At 44.6% G+C, this 18165-nt stretch overlaps 1 protein-coding gene and 1 pseudogene across 1 annotated transcript in view; one reads left to right on the top strand and one right to left on the bottom strand.

Annotated features, from left to right (window-relative positions):
* Positions 1-1061: 1061 nt before the first annotated feature.
* LOC112230349 (probable helicase with zinc finger domain) overlaps positions 1062-18165 on the bottom strand; it is a 60431-nt gene continuing 43327 nt past the window's right edge. Inside the window, 7 exon segments of the mRNA XM_042310919.1 lie at positions 1062-5434; positions 6641-6938; positions 9063-9675; positions 9826-10045; positions 14622-15123; positions 15865-15947; positions 16079-16301. Coding sequence (XP_042166853.1) covers positions 5064-5434; positions 6641-6938; positions 9063-9675; positions 9826-10045; positions 14622-15123; positions 15865-15947; positions 16079-16301 — 2310 coding nt within the window. The 3' untranslated portion in view covers positions 1062-5063.
* LOC112230351 lies at positions 11814-13084 on the top strand (annotated as a pseudogene).

Raw genomic sequence — 18165 nt, 5'->3', positions numbered from 1 at the left:
GGAATCTTTAGAAGCGTGCATCCTCACTGTGTGTAGGGGGTGATGAAAGGAAGGAGGAATCTTTGGAAGCGTATCCTCACTGTGTGTAGGGGGTGATGAAAGGAGGAATCTTTGGAAGCGTATCCTCACTGTGTGTAGGGGGTGATGAAAGGAGGAATCTTTAGAAGCGTATCCTCACTGTGTGTAGGGGTGATGAAAGGAAGGAGGAATCTTTAGAAGCGTATCCTCACTGTGTGTAGGGGGTGATGAAAGGAAGGAGGAATCTTTAGAAGCGTATCCTCACTGTGTGTAGGGGGTGATGAAAGGAGGAATCTTTAGAAGCGTATCCTCACTGTGTGTAGGGGTGATGAAAGGAAGGAGGAATCTTTAGAAGCGTATCCTCACTGTGTGTAGGGGGTGATGAAAGAGGAGCAAGAGCACCCTCCCTGTCCTTCGCCACATCAGAAAGAGTCGAGGCTTTTGATCCGGATCTTTTCAGTCTCCAGTCCCTTGATGGGTTCATTTAGATTCCAAACTCACAGCCAGGTTTAGTCTGGTGGCAGAGAAGAGGGAAGAGAGGAAGTAACCGCATGATGGAGAATGGATCAAAAACAGAGAGAGAAAATTACTTCAGAGCTGCCTTGGTTGATTGTAAACAAAAGTGACATCAAATGTCAAAGATGCAAGTCTATTGGCCTTGAGTGCAAACTGTTGGGGTACTGTACACCACTAGCAGCAGTTCTGAGTAGGGGGCCTATGCACCTGTGGAGAGAACGGTTGAGACTGCTAAGGATAAACCAATCCCAAGACGGATACAGTGTGTTGGGGTTAAGGGTTCCTCAGGGGCCACATTACTTCTGAGTGAGATAATGACAAGTCACAACTTCAATGGCAAACAAGACACCCAGTGATTTAATGAGAGTAAAGTTAATTGCGTAACCCTTCGGTCCCTTTTGGGACATTGAGACACATGGTGTGCACTTCCTTTCCACACAGGGAAATCACTCAGAGCGATAAAACTCTACCTCATCCAAGCCAACAATTGAAGTACGTCTCTGCAATAAAAACAAGGAGTAACTGAGTCAATAAAAACACTTTAATAGAGAAACAAATTTTGAAAAACAAAAAACAAAATAAAACCTTTGAAACAAAGTCTAAATCCTTTACCACGACCACCACCAATTGAATTGAAACGAGTGAAAGGGAAATATTCATCATTATGTAGCCCACTCCTGTGGGTCAAGTGTGGGGGGGGTAACAGTTAACAGGTGTGTCATTGATTTACTGTGGGAGGGGAAGAAACAGAGGAGACTGGAGACAAAATGGATGACAACAGGAGATGTGGTTTTACAAAGGCTGAAACACAGTGCTCTCTACTGGCTGGGCTAAAGGCTGCTCCCAAGACAAAACCGTCTGTTCAAGTTAGGGTTGTTTTAGGTGTTTTATGGGGGCATAGCGAAGAACTTTCGGAAGCCTTTTACACACGATGATGTGTGACTGGGTGGAGGCTAACTGACATTCAAACTCTGTTGACGACAAACACATTAAAAGCTTCTGTCTCGATGCAAAGTCAGTCAGGTCACGAGTCATGACAACGGCACAAAATTGAGATTTTGAGCAATAAATGAAGGCCTGAAAAGGCACGGTATGGAAACAAGCACAGATCTATTACTTACTCTTGGACAAGATTACTAAGAACAAACACAGAATGGCTCAATCTCTTAAGGTTTGGATTTCACACAAATCCAGATCAGACACTGCATAAATTGAGAAGAATAAATATTGCACAATTTAGAGGTTAACCAACAACTAATTTGTGGAAAACTGATTCAAATGTAATATCCACTTCTTTGCAAAGATTTTCAAAGCTTATAATATGTGCCCCCCCCGTATGTCTGGGAGCAACTTTCACCCAGCAAAATAATTGAGGGAAAACAACTCTTACATGAGCGTTACATAATTCATTGACATGTTAGTAAAATATCATACTTTTTTTGTATGTCACAAGTCATTGTACACATCAAACAATATACCAAAATGTTACTGTGTAGGGAGAGAACAAAACATTTTTATTGTTGTTGCACAAATCAAACTATTTGATAAAACCGGGGATATAAACAAGCCATGTCATCTTGGCATGCACAGAATGAATGAAGTCTTACGTGAAAAATCATTGTTGAACCACAAAGCACCGCTGAAATTAAAATCTTTTTTTATTTTATTTTTTTTAATTGATTTAGCGAAGAAACTGAAACAAGGACAAATAATTCCTGCAACAATGATTTTAAAATGAAGTATTCTACAATAACATGTTGTATATGCCTGCAACAGAAAAACTTTGTAAAAGCAGCCAGACACCATCTTATAAAAAATGAATTTAAAAAGTTATTACTATAAGATGCTGTGACTGCCAACACGGTCCATGTCTTTGAATTTGCATAATTAAAAAGGGCATACCTCCTCTTTTAAACAGCTTCTACAAAATTGAGGCGCTCCCTAAACCTCGTTTGTAAATACCTAGAAAACGCATATTTACAAGTATGTTTTTTGTAGTGATGAACCTAAAATTCACAACCTCTTGAATCTGGACCTTGGAAAGCTGATGACCAAATATTTAAATAAACTTAAGTCCCCGTAAATGTTTTGAATGATTATTTCAACTGTTTAAGAGATGTTTTTAATTCCGACTAGATTTGCTTCCTGATACTTCTGATTGACAGGCTCATACATTAAAAAGAATGACAAAATAGTTACATAAATGTACCAGTTAGAATCCAAGGGTCTTTTATTACAATAAACTGAAACAAACCATTAACCAATTAAAAATATATATATTTGATGGGGGAGAAAAAGGCTGCAACACAAATGAATCATGAAGAGAGAAAACTGTTTCCAGTAAATGTGACAAATATGGCTATTACACAAAAGAAAAATATCTGTCACAAATTTGCATTTGATAACAATCATCAATAATTGTCATGATAATTTTATCCGACTGGTAATTTTTTGAGCGTGCACACCAATACAAATGTATAAAGATTGGACAGCTTGATGGTTGTTTGCAAATTATTTGACAAAAAATGCAAATAGATTTCACTCCCAAGAGACACGCGTCACCCTGAAAACAAAATACCTCACTGATTGGAATGCATGTCAGAAAAGACCTACAAAACAGTGAACAATCTCTCTTTTGTGGTTAAAATAACCCACACCGATTGAATTTATTTGTTAAAAATTGAAACATTTTGAGTCGTCAAAATAAAAAAAACTGAATATTTTTTCCTGTCTAAATTTCAAGGGCAAACAGTCATCTAAGCAACCATCTAATCAGAGCAAGAGGCTGGTAGCTAAAAGTGATGTCCACTGATGACACAGAGTACATGGAATATCGGTGAAAAAGACTGTGGTATTGCAGTACAAATCAGATAAGACAGAACCAAAAAATAAACTGATGGCGCTGGTCTAAACCAGACGGTTTTATTTCAGGCTGAAGTCCTACATAAAGCACAAAAATAGTCTACGGTTGCAAAGTTCCCAAAATGTACAGGTTTTTCAGAAATCCCGGTTGAAGAATTCCAAGTCGGGACGATTCCCTAGTTGCTTACTCCCCTTGCTGATTAAAGAAAACCTCCAACCGGGATTTCAGAAATTACCAGGGAATGTTGGGAAATTTTGTGACAGGATCTTTCTCAAGACTTTCTAAAAAAATGACCTTTAAAGCTCTGAAGTGGGTCAGAGAAAAACAAGGAGACCATTGACGTAGACCCAACATCTCACTCAACATGAAACAAATACTTCCAACTTGGCCGTGATGCCTCTCTATACCTTCAGACTCCCTCATCAGCCGTTCCTTAGTTATGACTCACGTTACCCATCCACCAATATATGCAGTTGGCCTCAAGTTTCTCCACACCGTTTTTATCACGCAATACGCCTACATCGAAGACCGTGGTTAACCCGACTAGACTAAAGGGAAAGCCAGTCGCCCAACAGGAGAACAACCATCTTTTGGCCTCAGGTGAAAACGGCAGAGGAAGCATACCCGTGGTTCTTTCTGAAACTAGTTTGTCCAAGTTGGAATCAGACAACAGTAGACCTCCCTTTGATGTGGCTTTGCATGCATATCATTATCTATCCTATATTTTTCTCTTTAAAAAAAAAAGAAAAGAAAAAAAAAGAGGAGAGGGCCAGTGAAAAAAGGAATTTACGTACAACCAACACATTTGTATAAATGTATAATAAAGTAAGCGTTTCTCTGAATGGTGTGTGTTTGCATGTGCATGTTTGTATGCATGTAAGAATCCCATTTACTGCACTAATCTGTCACAGAAGATGATTTTCAGGTGAGAATGTCTAAGGTTGAGGATGAAAAGCAAACCAAATGAAGTCTAATGTAAATGCTAACATGATACAGGAATTTAGGTACATGTCTGTTGCATACAACTCAGTCATTTATTTTCTTTATATGTACAGATTAGAGGAAAATGTATCTACTTCTATACAATGCTCCATATACTATATGAAATTAGTTGACCACTTAGCTTTTTCCCTGTTAACACAACTATGATGAAAGTCAAGACAGAAAGTCCAAACACAATTTAAAAAAAAAAAAAAAACGGAAAAAAAACCCCTTCAACATAAAAAACTTCAATAAGGGAAAACAGACAGGCAGCCAAGTGGTCAACCAAATGCTGTTTTTAAAATCATTTTAGTTCATTTTTTAAAACTTTTTTTGCATTACATACATATATAAGTGTACATAATATAAGTATATATTCATATATACATCATGTGTATGTATATACCAGTAATGCATCCATTATATATACTTAAGTTTTACATATTTAAAAAAAAAAAGTTTGTCAGATATGTGAAACAGAAGAAAGATTTGACTTTTACAAATAAAAGTTTAAAACAAAAAGCGGGAAACAAAAACAAATAGAAACAATTTGTAAAAGCTGATTTTTTTTGTCTTTCTCACAAAAGTATTGCCATTATTAGCTTTTTTTCAATTTTTTATATATTTTACGTTTTTTTTTTCTCCTTTCCATATTTTTCTAGGGGTTATTTCTCAGGGGTGAAACTCATTTAAAATAGGAATAGTATCCGTTGCTACCATTTGAACTTCCTATGCTGAGCTCTTGGAGTAGGGAAAGTGGGTCGCTGTGCTTTTTGACCTGTTCGGGGCGAGCTCTGGGTTTGGGTGGGGCGCGGAGGGCACTGGCGTAGGACATGGTGGGGGGTTTTCCAGGGTTTTGGGGGCCCCCGGGGCCCTGGCCGGGCTCTGGGGGGGCTTGCTGCTGCTGCGGCTGCTGCTGCTTGCTGTTGGGCATGAGAGGGGGGAACTGTCCGAGGTGCTGGAGGGAGTGGGCGGGAGGCTGGGCCGCAGCTACTGCTACTGCCGCTTCAGCCTTCATCTGCTCCTCTGCTGCCTGCCGCAGGGCCTTGGAAGCTACTGGAGAGAGGGAGGAGGAGGAAGGGAGAGTGAGGAAGAAGGATGAGGGAAGAGTAGGAAGGAGGAAGAAAGGGAAAGAGGAAAAATTAGGGTTGGAGAGATTAGTTTCAACTTCCAAAATATACAATACATTGGGGGTTACTTGTCAATGTCAGGAGAACAAATGGGCACTTAGAAAGGAAACTGACACTTTTGTTTTTGTCACGCTTGCATTGTTGGAATCATTGACAATGACAGCCGCTTCAGCATGCAGATTCGTCAACCTTACAGCAGCCTTCAAATTGTATTCACCAGGTCCAACCCTGACGACAACCGTCAGAAATTGAACACCCGACAGACACTGACCAAACGCGTGCGTTGCAAAATAAATGTACACATTCATGTTATTCAATCATTGCGTGCGCCAACGAGCGTATGCGTGGCCAGGCGTTGAAATAGAAGTTGCTTCCATTTGTGACGCAGAACGCGATGCAAGTCCTGCCTCTCCCATCTCCTCGTTGGCTTTTAGAAGTATATGCCCATGTGCCATCTCCTCATTGGTTATAACCACGTGGGTGATTGAGAGATGAACTGAGGTCGGTTGTGGTAATACACCTTATTATGAAGGTTAGTTGCCAATCACCATATAAAGTCCAAAGAAGAAAAAGAAGCCTGGGAGGAGGAGAGATGACTACAAACCATTCAGTTGACCATTTTATGTGTGGATTAATTGTTGGAGTAGAGGACCTTGTGCATTTCAGGTAAAATAACTCAATGTTTATATCCCAGGACAAATTTGATAGCAACAGCAAGCTAGCTAGCTAAATAGGACAAATTAGCTAGCAACTGCAAGCTAGCTAAATTGTCATAAATACTTAATGCTTTTCGACCTGTCCCCAAATTAATATAATTGGTTCAGAGTTTGTTTTGATATTTCAACCTGCGTCTCGTGATCGCGTTTGGTGTGGAGGAGACAAATTCGATTTGCGTGTCCGGATTGGCCATGGTGTCCGCTGTCACTATTCTGCCACTGCTAGAGCGTTAACAAAGGCACTGCCAAGTACAATGAGTGCAGTTAGGCTACACTTAAACCATCATATTTGTATTTTAAAAATGTAGTGATCTGCACTGTACCTCGCTCAGGTACAGTCAATAGAATGCTGAATAATTAGCACAACACTTTGATAACGGTTTCAAAAAGTCATTTGTGGTGCTTCTGATGTGTACCTAGGAGATCCCGGTGTTGATGTTGAACGAGTGTGCTGGCTCCGTTGCATGGAATGTTCTGGAACGGGCCGGGGCCACCCCCGTTGCCGGGCCACAGCTCGGGCGGGGGGTAGCCGTAGGGGGCGTGGGGGTGTTGGTGAGTGTGTTGGTGGGGGTGAGGGTGCTCCTGGGGGTCTGCCGGGCAGGGCTGTGGCTGCTGCTGGGCCATGACGGCGGTGTTGGCGGGGGATCCCTCGTCTGGGTAGCTGGAGGAGATCCGCCGCTGGTAGAGGGGCCGCCCGGGACCCCTGGGTTCATACTGAAAGAGGGAGAGAGAAAATAACAGAGACAGGTGTGATACAGAAAGGAGGCAAGGTGGGATAGAAAAGAAAAAAAACGAAGACGATATAGGTCAATCAAAATCATCCAGGGTACATTGAGAGATCATCCCTATTCCTTTCCTCACAGTGCCAGGTCATTGCTGTAGGAATCACAACACCCTCCTCGGCGCTCCTCTTATTTGTCAACTAGTAACAGCAGGAGTGAATCCATTCCACAACGTTCTCATTTCACTTACACAACACATTCACTCTTCAGCCAGAGTAACCATTACAGTTCCCGTAAACTGGGAACATGCAGGTAATCATCATAAAAATCCTGGAAAATTCATGGAAATACCAATAAGACGGGATGAGAGCCACGTGAGGGGACAGGCTGAGCCTTCCGAAGAGCAGTCGAGAAAACACCCGTTTCCAAAATTTGACAGTGGTATGAAAACAGAACAGCCCTCGGACCAGAACACCATCCAGAGGTGTTGATGACTGTGGTGAGATGAGCCTTTGGGGAGTGACAGTGTTAGATCCAAAACCTTGGGGGGGCGGGGGGTTAGAATGTTTACAATGACAGTAAAATATGGGCTTCTCGAGTGGCGCAGCGGTCTAAGGCACTGCATCTCAGTGTTGCGGCGTCAATACAGCCTGGGGTTCGGGCCGTGACCGGGAGTCCTATAGGGCAGCACACAATTGGCCCAGCGTCGTCCAGGTTAGGAGAGGGTTTTGCCGATGGGGCTTTACTTGGCTCATCTCGCTCTAGTGACTCCTTGTGGTGGGCCAGTTGAACGGTGATTCCTCCGACACATTGGTGCAGCTGGCTTCCGGGTTAAGCGTGTGGGTGCTAAGTGTGGCTTGGCGGGTCATGTTTCTCGTGATCAGGCAGGATTGACTGCCACAGCGGCACAAAATACCTAAAAAAAACCTTAAGAACGGTGTTGCACCTGGACAAATTATCGAAAGTAGGGGAGGATTTGGCTGGCAAGGATGTCCTTGTCCCGTCGCTCTCTTGTGACTTCTGTGGCGGGCCGGGCGCATGCACACTGACACGGTGTACAGTGTTTCCTCTGACACATTGGTGCGGCTGGCTTCCGGGATAAGTGGGCAATGTGTCAAGAAGCAGTGCGGCTTGGTTGGGTTGTTTTGGAGGACGCACGGCTCCCGAGTCTATACGGGAGTTGCAAACACTGGAAAGTCCTAACACTTCACCTGAATACACAGTGAGCGAATATCCCTTTCAGCCCGGATATTGGCATCTAAAAAGAGCAAAGTCTTCCAATAACGTTAATTTCCTGTTAAAATCTAATAAAGGAAAATGCCACGAGGTCGACTAGGCTGCCATGTTATTGAACAGGCTAGACAATAACACAAAAGTAAGATGGAGAGGGCTGCTTATTCACTCTGTGGTCTGACCCAGCTGGGTAGGACCAAAGGTCTGGGTCGTGTTCATTAGGGCATGCAACGGAAAATGTTTTAAAACATTATGCACTGGGAAACGAAGGTGCATTTTGGACAAGCCCATGTAGCCCCTGTCCATTTTCTTCCGTTTGGTGCCTGATAAACAACCCTGCACACACACTGGAGCTCTCCAGGACCAAGGTCACCCAAACCCTGGACCACACTTTCACCCACAGGAATCCTTTATGCTATGCCCTAGCATCTCCTGTCCTCAGTCACCTGGCATGAACTTTCTACTCCGACAAAGTCAGCAACGTTGAGGGAACGGTAGGGAAATTATTTTCCCAGCGTTAGGGCCCCACGGAGAGCTTCTGAGCAATATGCTGCGCTTTAGCTGATACATTTCTCTCAGTCATTTTTAGGTCAAACAGACAATTACAGAAAGTGAGAAAGGCATAGCTTCCATTTCCTGTGATGTTGTCATGGTGAGAAAAATGTTTATTTTCTCAAACATTTCTGTATTAAAATCTTGAAATACATTTGCATGTACCCGTCCGTGTTAAAACATAGCATTGGAAATGAGGTGAAAAGACTGTAGCACAAAACTGTGACAGACAGGGCATACTAGTAATGGTGACAAACAGGGCATACTAGTATAATGGTCACAGCAACGCTATTCTTCACACACACACACACGGGTGGAGCATAGTCCTTACCTCTTCTACATTGTGAAGGGCGGTGGCACCTGTTGTTCTGGGGGAGAGGGGGTGGTAGGGCTCCTGGCCTGGGCCTTGACCCTGCTGCTGCTGCTGCTGTTGGTGGTGCTGCTGCTGCTGCTGGTGGTGCTGGTGGTGGAGCTGCATGAGGTGGACCTGCTCCTGTCTACTGGGGTGGGCCATGACGGGCAGCCCGTAGGGGAAGCCCTGGCCCTGGGCCAGCATGTGGTTCTGAGCAACGCCAGCTCCGCCGTGAGGCCACTGGGCCTCCTGGAGGAGGTACTTGACCTGCGGGGGCGGGGTAGTAGAGTGGCCCAGCTGGTGGGGGTAGGCGTTGGGGTTGTAGAGCTGGTTCACCGGGTGCTGCTGGAGACCCGGGTTATTGAGGAGGTCCAGCTCGTGGCTGGTAGGGTCTCGGCCAGGATAGGGGCCAGGGGGGAAGGGGCCGGTGTGGTTGGAGGTTGCAGACGAGGGGGAGGAGGGGTCTCCTGGGGAGCGGGACTGGACCTGGCGGTATTGGAGCAGGCGGGACTGGGGAGGGGGCTGCATCTCTGCCAGGTCCCTGGGATCGGACTGATCCTGAGGGGGCATCTCTCGCAGGAGGCCTGGGAACCTACAGAGAAGAGAAGACCAATACATACCCTTAATATCCCAAGGGAGTCAAATCAGTAGAAAAAGAGGGTGTAAGAGGTCGAGAGGAGAAACCGCCAGAGATATAGTGCGAAAGAGAGCGAAATGGAGAGAGAAAGAGGACAAAGGTTACCTGGTGAAAGGCGGTCCGCCAGCCTCGTCCTCCATACCGGCGCTCATCCTCCAGTTGGCCCGTGCCAGCAGCTGAGGGGGGAAGCGGGCTAGGCCGGGCTGGGCCAGATGGGCCAGCTGCTGGGGCAGAGGGAAGGCTACACCGCCCTGGAGGAAGGGCCCGGGCTCACCCCACTGGCCCAGCCGTGCCTGCTGGCTCAGGGCCTCCAGAGCTAGGGGGTCTGTTGTAGGGAAAGGGAAAGAGGGAGAAGAGAGCAAGATTGTTAGATTATAATGAGTTGGTACATTTTGTTGTTGCAAAAAGCATCATACTGTGACACTTGCTGTATTTTGAAAGTTCTATATTTTGAAAGAGTAATTGCTGACATACAAAATATTTTGAGACTGTATCAACAGTGGACTAATGAAACAAATCCCAAAAGATAGTTTGAGTGCCATTTGCCTATGTAGTAGAAGCATTGGAAGACTTGGAGTTATCACCAGATTGCTAAAAGCTAGACCTGTCCGAGTGTCTTTAGATATGAAAACATCAAAGTTGTGGTGACACGAGGTTGTTTCTGGACACGGTCAAAGTCTCAGATTAAAAACAAGGCATAGCCTACGGTTGCTACCTCACAGCCCAACCAAGGTGTGTGAAACAAAGAGAAAACAGGAACTACAAAATATGTTCAGACTGAGAATAATTTCAATACATGTCTGCGCAGTTAAACCCAGATGAATGCTGTAGTGTCACGATGTGTTGGGTTTTATTAACAAAACAAACAGGAACACCCTTTACTGAACTTCCCCTTTCAGAGAATGGTTGAATACATAGTCTCAGGTCGACAGTGTAGCATTATTTCAATACGTTTATTGTTTAATTAGTGGATAAAGTTTTTTATTTAAATATTTAAAAAAAAAAACATTTTAAATGTTTTAATAATTGTGGTATCCAAATTGGTAGTTACAGTCTTGTCCATACGGGATGGGACTCGGGAGAAGCAAAGGTCGAGAGCCGTGCTTCCTCCGAAGCACGACCCAGCCAAGCCGCACTGCTTCTTGACACACTGCTTAAGCCGGAAGTCAGCCAAACCAACATGTCAGAGGAAACACCGCATACCTGGCGACCATGGCAACGTGCATGCGCCCGGTCCGCAACAGGACTCTCTAGAGCCCGACAGGGACAAGGACATCCCAGCCAGCCAAACCCTCCCCTAACCAGGATCTCTATTGGCACAGCTAGCATTGCGATTCAGTGCCTTAGACCACTGCACCACTCGGGAGGCCTCAATTAGTGGATAATTTGTAAGTTCTTTTCAGAAAGCCATTTCAAATAAAGAATTTGTCAAACACCATTTTCTCTGGATTAACCGTGATGTGAACCCTTCAAAGTTCAAAAACGTTGTTTCCCTATAGCGAATTACGTGACCTTTGCACAACTGTGTGAAATTGATACCAGCCTCAACTTTAAACCAAAAGTGAGGGCCAACACTGATGACTGGATCTCCCACAACAACAGGAGGAACTCACTGAAGTGTCCAGAACCATCAGTTATGCAAATGTGACCTCAGACTGTTGCATAACAAAGATAGACCACACACCCACTACTACTACCACCACCACCACTGAGATTCTGAAAAAAAGGAAGTTAAAACAAGGTGACCAATAATAACCTTCTGTGCCCCAGAGCCTCTCGGGCAAAACCATTCAAAAAACAGACTAGGAAGAGATTGCAGAGATGCAGCAAAAGCTATACATGTATACAGTGAATAGATCAAGAGGAGATGCACACAGCTACAACACAGCAGTGAAATAACTCCAGGCCATTCCACTGGACAAGTCATCTAACCAACGTCTCGTCCCATTGGAAAAGGGAGCTTCCTTCTTTGCACGCAGGCCTTTATTTGTCACTGAACGACAAGAAATGTTCTGGACAAGACATTTATTTCCTTAAACTACAAAGTGACCATCACCTCTTTCTATTGAACCAGTGTCTACTTTACAAGAAAGATGAGCCTGCTCTGTGTTCAGTTTGGACTATTTGCAGCTTGGATGGTTGGTTCCTGGGGTTGGTTGAGTAACAACTGTATCATCTATGAGAAGACTATTGGGAGTTCATGGACCCTAACTGCACATATGGCAACCTCAGTGCCAAGTGCTGGGATGCATGCGACCTCAACATCATTCCGTCAAACTACCATGCCCTCTGTCTTGAGATAAGAGAAGGTTCTGTCCTGCAGTCTGGCGCTCTGCCTCGATAACCTCAAGAGCCTTTACAAACAGGGCTGTCTGCCCACGACTCTTCCTGAGACCTTCCAAGGGTGTCCAGGGTGAAGAAACTATGTACTGCAGTAAGCGTTACAATTCATTACTTCTATCCAACACCTTGACGAACCTGGAGGAACTGCCTATTAATAACTAAAGGCTTTCGGTGATGGCACCAGACACATTCGGGGGGGATCTGAAGAAACTCAGTCAACACCTGTACACAGGAGCTCTCCGATTTGTTTTGTAGGATTGTCAATACGTCACAGTCATTGACGAGCCTGGACTTGACATCAGACGGGATAGTAATTTTGAGACACCAGAACTGCTTTGAAACAAAAAGGAGCTGTTCTTGAGCTTCCTTATTTCTTTCTATCGTCTTCAAGAGGTGTTTTTTTTTAAACATTCCCTAATGCACGTCATTTAGAAGAAGGAGCATTCAAATGCTTTGAAAACATCTCATCTCTGTATTTACCCGCTATTGATGAGGCACAGAAACAGCTTCTGCAGCCTGGTATTAACAGATTAGGTTATTTTCCCTTTGGCGAAAACAGCATTTCCTTCCAGTCAGTTTGTGAGACGGTTTTCAAACTCACAAATCACACAACTTGAATTTGATCACTGTAAATTCAGGAACTACACCACATTTGCAGTCAGAAACTGCTTGGGTATAAAGACGATAATTCTTGTTGGATTTGGATTTCATGCCAGCATAAACTTGAGCTTGATACATTATTTGAAGAATGTCACCAAGATGTGTTTCCCTTTTTGACAGAGCTGAGCTTGGGTATTCTTTGTGATACTCAAAAAGACACCCATCTGGCTGAACATCTCAGCAGTTCTGTTTCACACATTTGAAGAGGCTGGATTTCGCAATCAATAAAATCACCACTATTGTCGACTTCACATTTAATGGACGTGGTCAATTGAGGTTCCTAGTGGTATCAAGATCTCACAGATTACCAAGCACATTTTCTATGGCCTGCGAAGCTTGCAGACCCTAACACTGGAAGATAACCCAGTTGTACACGTCGAAGCTCATGCTTTAATTTTTGGAATCTTCCCTTAGGGTTTGAAGTACATGACAATATTCTCAGTGGGGTACAACCTGACCATTATCATTGGCAGCGACAGCACCCCAAAACCAGGCTTGTCCCTCCAACTCCGTACTTCCAAGACGGCTGTCAGCCTCACGGGCAAGACAGAGTGCCTCCTGTGTGGGTCTCACTTCGCAGCAAAGTACGTTCCCTCCCTGCAGGAGTTTGACTTCCAGTCGAAGCATTATGCCAAGTTAATGGACATGACTGACCTGAACAGGATTGTGCAGTTGAGGTATCTAAAGCTGGAAGAACTGGACATTTAGCTGCAACCAGGGCTGGCCATCATGTTCCACAAGGTGTCCAGGCCGGAGAGCCTGAACCTTATCGACTGTGGAATCCTAAGTCTAGACAAGTATCTGAGCGGAGACCTGCACTCCCTCAGGCAGCTGGCAGTGCGAATCGATGAGTACACCGTGATGCAGAGCTTCCCAGAACCCCTGACCAGCCTGAGGTACATGCTATTTCGCAGACCCTCACCTGTACTACAGCTGTGAATGCTTGGCTAATCACCTGGGCCCAGAAACAAAAACAAGTCCAGGTCATCTTGTTTCAGGCCAGAGAAGCGGAGCTGACACGCAAAAATGCTAACAGTATCCAGAACTTTAGCAGATACTTGGAGGCCAACTGTACACTGGACCTGGGATTTTTCCTGTTCCTCTGCACCTATCTGGGCCCGCTCCTCTTCATGCTGGTGGTCCTACTCCATCAGCTGGCTCTCTTCCACATTGCCCGAGGCTGGCTGGAGGAAGCATTGCGGAAGGCCAACCCCAGGTACTGCTATGATGCCTTTGTGTCGTATAGCAGAAAAGACAAGCGTTGGGTGGTGGAACAGCTGCTGCCCAACCTGGAACAGAGGGGGCTTCCCTTCCTACGTCTCTGTCTGCACAGCAGGGACTTCCAGCTAGGGAAGGACATCGTGAACGACATCACAGCGAGCCTCTATGGCAGCCGCCACACCCTGTGTGGGGTGAGTCGTCACTTCCTGCGCAGTAACTCGTGCTTGCTGGAGCTGAGACTGGCCACTCTCCATCTGCTGGTGGAGCACAGGGACTTCCTCATCCTGGTATTCCTGGAGAACATCCCACATAGGCAGCTGTCTGCCCACCACCGTCCTGGCTAGAATGGTCAAGACCAGAACCTACCTGGACTGGCCCCGGGACACGGCCCTGTAGCCTACCTTCTGGGACCATCTGTGGACCAAACTGGCCCCTCCTGAACCACAGCCCAGACTAACGCAACATTTATACCTGTATACCTACCTACCACAAGAGTATTCAATATTTACAGATGTGAAAAAGCACCATTTTCTTTAGCTTCTTTTTATTTTCAACATTTACAGATCGTTTGCTATTTTGTTGTTATTATTGTTCCCTTGCTTTGAATAAGCCTCCCGGGTTAGAGGGGACAAAAATAAGTATCACTCGTAGAATTTGAACTCTATGGTAGAACTCACCAATTCCATCTCCCAGGCCTCCTTCCTGGTTCTCCTCCCCGAAGCTGTTAACTCGGCTGGGCTGCGACAGGGCTGGGTGGTGCGCCCCTTGGTGGCCCATCTGGGACCTCATGGAATTCCCCATGTCCTCCGGCCCCTCCTCTTCAGTCTCTGGCACAACCCTGTGGGAGGCCATGACCCCACCAAAGAAGGAGGGATTGTGCCTGCCGCTGTCGTAGGCTGGTGATAGCTGGGCCGAGTGATGCTGGTTAGACTGGCCCATGGCCGGGCCCCCACCTGGGTGCTGGGGCGGTACCCTAAAGGGGAGCCTGGACACTCCGGGGTACTGTGGGGGGAAGGCCCGGCCCACGGGATGGGGGGCAAAGGCCGGGTTGGGGGGCGCCAGGTGGTAGTTGAGGGGTCTTTGGCTTGAGTTGTCCTTGCGGTGGAGCATGGCGTTGGGGAAGCCCAGTCCATCTGTCTGAGAGTCCAGACTCCGACCACCGCCCGGATCACACTCTCCCTGGAGCAGTTGAACACAGTGTGAGCTGGGCTACAATCACATTGCTCATTTAGCCATACAGCAATTCTACATAATGAATTAAACTATATTAAACTTAGATACGTATTAATTTATCCATGTATCAATTCTAAATAGTTCATTAACTACGAATGGGTTAGCTGACAACGTCACGAAAATTATGCTTAACTCGGGCAGAAGTCTGTGTATTGTTGTGATTCTGGATGGCCAGATGGATAGAAACGATGACAAGAAACTGCAATGTGGGGAATCGCAGGTGGCTCATTTCAGCTAGTTTTATCCTGTTCTTGATACCATGTGTTGTTTTGTGTTTTGACTGATGTCATGTTAATGCTAACATGGCTAAAATTCGCTAGCTCGCTAACCAACAATTGTAACGATCTAGTAGAGAGAAAACAAGTGCTGATTGTGCAAATGTATTTATGTTTTCAATAAAAATTGGAGACTAAATATAGTTTACATACCGTCAACAATCAAGCCAACCCAGTCTTTTGCCACATAGTTGTATACAGACAGGTCGTTTTTATTGCTTAACAACCAACCTCTCTATATCAATACTTAAATAAAGTGTGAGCAAAGAAACTCTTTTTTGAAATCATGTATTATTTGAATTGTTGCTAAATAGAGACTTTAATGGAGCCCATTGAAAGTCCTTTTTCTCATTGTGATAAAGCACCAACTAAGCCCACAGGGTGACTACAGATCGAGTCAACAACAACGTACCGGTTTGTCCTTCATCTCCGAGGTCTTCCTCTCTGGTGTCTGTAGCCGGCTCTGCTCGGACTTTGCACTCCCGTCCATTTTACCTGAGGGGGTAAAAAAAAATGCAGACTCTTTTTCAGCTTCTGTACTGTGTGTGAGTTACTGTGCTAAGACACCGACTTCACACTTTCTACCAATTTCCACATTGAAGTACTACAACTTATTTGCTACACACCGTTTCTGGAGGAATCAGCCTGAAGCTCCTTGTCGGGACTAGTCTGCTGGCCCATGCCCAAGGGGGAAGGGTGTGCGACTCCGCTGTAGGGGATGGGCGAGCCCCGGTTCTGGGCCTGCAGGAGGTTCAGGTTGTAGGCCATGGCCGCCTGGTGGTTCATGATACGTGGGTCCATGGCAAAGCGGTTCTGGTAACCGGGCCATGGCAACTGGATGGGGACAGACTGGACACCACATCAATACGAGTCAATATAAATCAACGCACACGCATCAATACACATCAAATACACCTAATACGCCTAGTCAGAGCAGATAGGGTTGACAGGAAGCAGGTCAGCTAATTCCAGTGGTGTTCTATCGAAGTTCATTCTACAAATGTTGATTACAGTGCATTGTCCGTTACATAAATTATAAAAATATCGCTAGAACCAAATAAGTGCAAGTCCAGGTAACAGATCATTCCTAAAGAGTGATGTTGGTACCTAGGCCAATTAAAGAAATGATACCTTTTTCTCATGGACATCCCAGTAAAATGCATGGTCTTTCACAACTGACAATTTGCAGGAGATACTGTGTTGAAAAGTGAATGCAGCTTGCCTTGATGCGTCGCGCTGAACTACCATGCTAGATATTTAAGCAATAAGGCCCAATAAGGTGTGGTATTTGGCCAATATACCAAGGCTGTTCTTATGCGCAACGTGGTGTGCCTGGACACAGCCCTTAGCCGTTGTATATTGGCCATATACCAAACTCCCGAGGTGCCTTATTGCTATTAGAAAAACTGGTTACCAATGTAATTAGACCAGTAAAAATAAATGTTTTGTTGTACCCGTGGTATACGATCTTTGATATAAATAAAATCAGCAGTCAGGGCTCGAAACACCCAGTTTATAATTTCAAATATTATATGGTCTAGACTAGTGCACCCCCCCCCCGATGTTCTGACGGTCTATGTGAAAAGCACAGTGGCTGATGCAGGTCGGAGGAAACAGACAGTGTTAAAATATTAATCTGGTTCTGAGATGGAGAGCAATAGGATATTGGATTGGACTCTGCTACCTGCCAGGCCAGCTGGTGAGTGAAACATATCCTTTTATTGAAGTGGATGCAAACTGACTGACAACAATGAGCAGAAATACAGAATAAAATTAACATTTTGAAAAGGGCAATTTTGAACAAAGCACATCCATCCATAATTTCCACAAAAGGTTAAAAAAAAGAGAAAAAAAGAAGAGGCATTGGTATGTGAAGGAATGAAGACTCTGATTGTTTGCATGGTCCATAGAATAAACAAATTCAAAAAGCATCTTCAAAAAAATTATTACAAAAAAAGAAAATCTGCAAAAAAACAAAACTCAAATATAAAGAAAAATGGCCCTGAAAATAATATTTTTTGTTTCACAAAAAGACTCAAAATTAGTGCGGTGAAGAACATAAAAAAGGATGGCATCTATCTAACAAGAACATCATTTTTAAAACAGCCTTCCCCTCCGTGTGTCGACACAGCAATTTGCTGTGCCAAATCATCCTCCTGATTAAAAACGCTCATTCTATCAGCCATGTGCCATTATGGTTTAATGGGGAAATAAACAGCCTAGATTGGGTTAGATGGAGAGTTGACTTTCTTTCCATTACTGAGCGAGGAATAACGAGTGTGAAATCTCACCCTGCGGGCCGAGCTGAAAATATTCAGACTAACATAAGTCATTATTCTCAATTAACGTGTTGTTCTCGGTCTTGTTTTCAGAGGAGGATGAGGAGGGATGTAGACATAGGACCCAAACACAAAGGGAACATGTCGAAATCAAGCTTATGGGGATTTTGGCACTCTATTAGCGATCATTACGCGCTGCTGAGTTTTCGTTAACAACTTGGCATAACACCAAAGCCCAACAGACAAGTCTGAATTAAATGTAGTATTGCATAATGGGTCCGTGTTTTTTCTTTGACTAATTAATCATGTTACAACCAAAAAAGTATAGTTTTCCTTGACTCAAATAAAGTGCATTCAGACCAAGAACGAACACCAACTGAAAGATCTGTGTAAGTCAGTTTGTGTGTGCGAGTATGCATATGCATAAGAGTGTA

The sequence above is a fragment of the Oncorhynchus tshawytscha genome, linkage group LG32, assembly GCF_018296145.1.
Source record: "Oncorhynchus tshawytscha isolate Ot180627B linkage group LG32, Otsh_v2.0, whole genome shotgun sequence".
Classification (NCBI taxonomy): domain Eukaryota; kingdom Metazoa; phylum Chordata; class Actinopteri; order Salmoniformes; family Salmonidae; genus Oncorhynchus; species Oncorhynchus tshawytscha.
The sequence above is the reverse complement of the archived record's forward strand: the minus strand, read 5'-3'. Positions and strand labels throughout refer to the sequence as shown.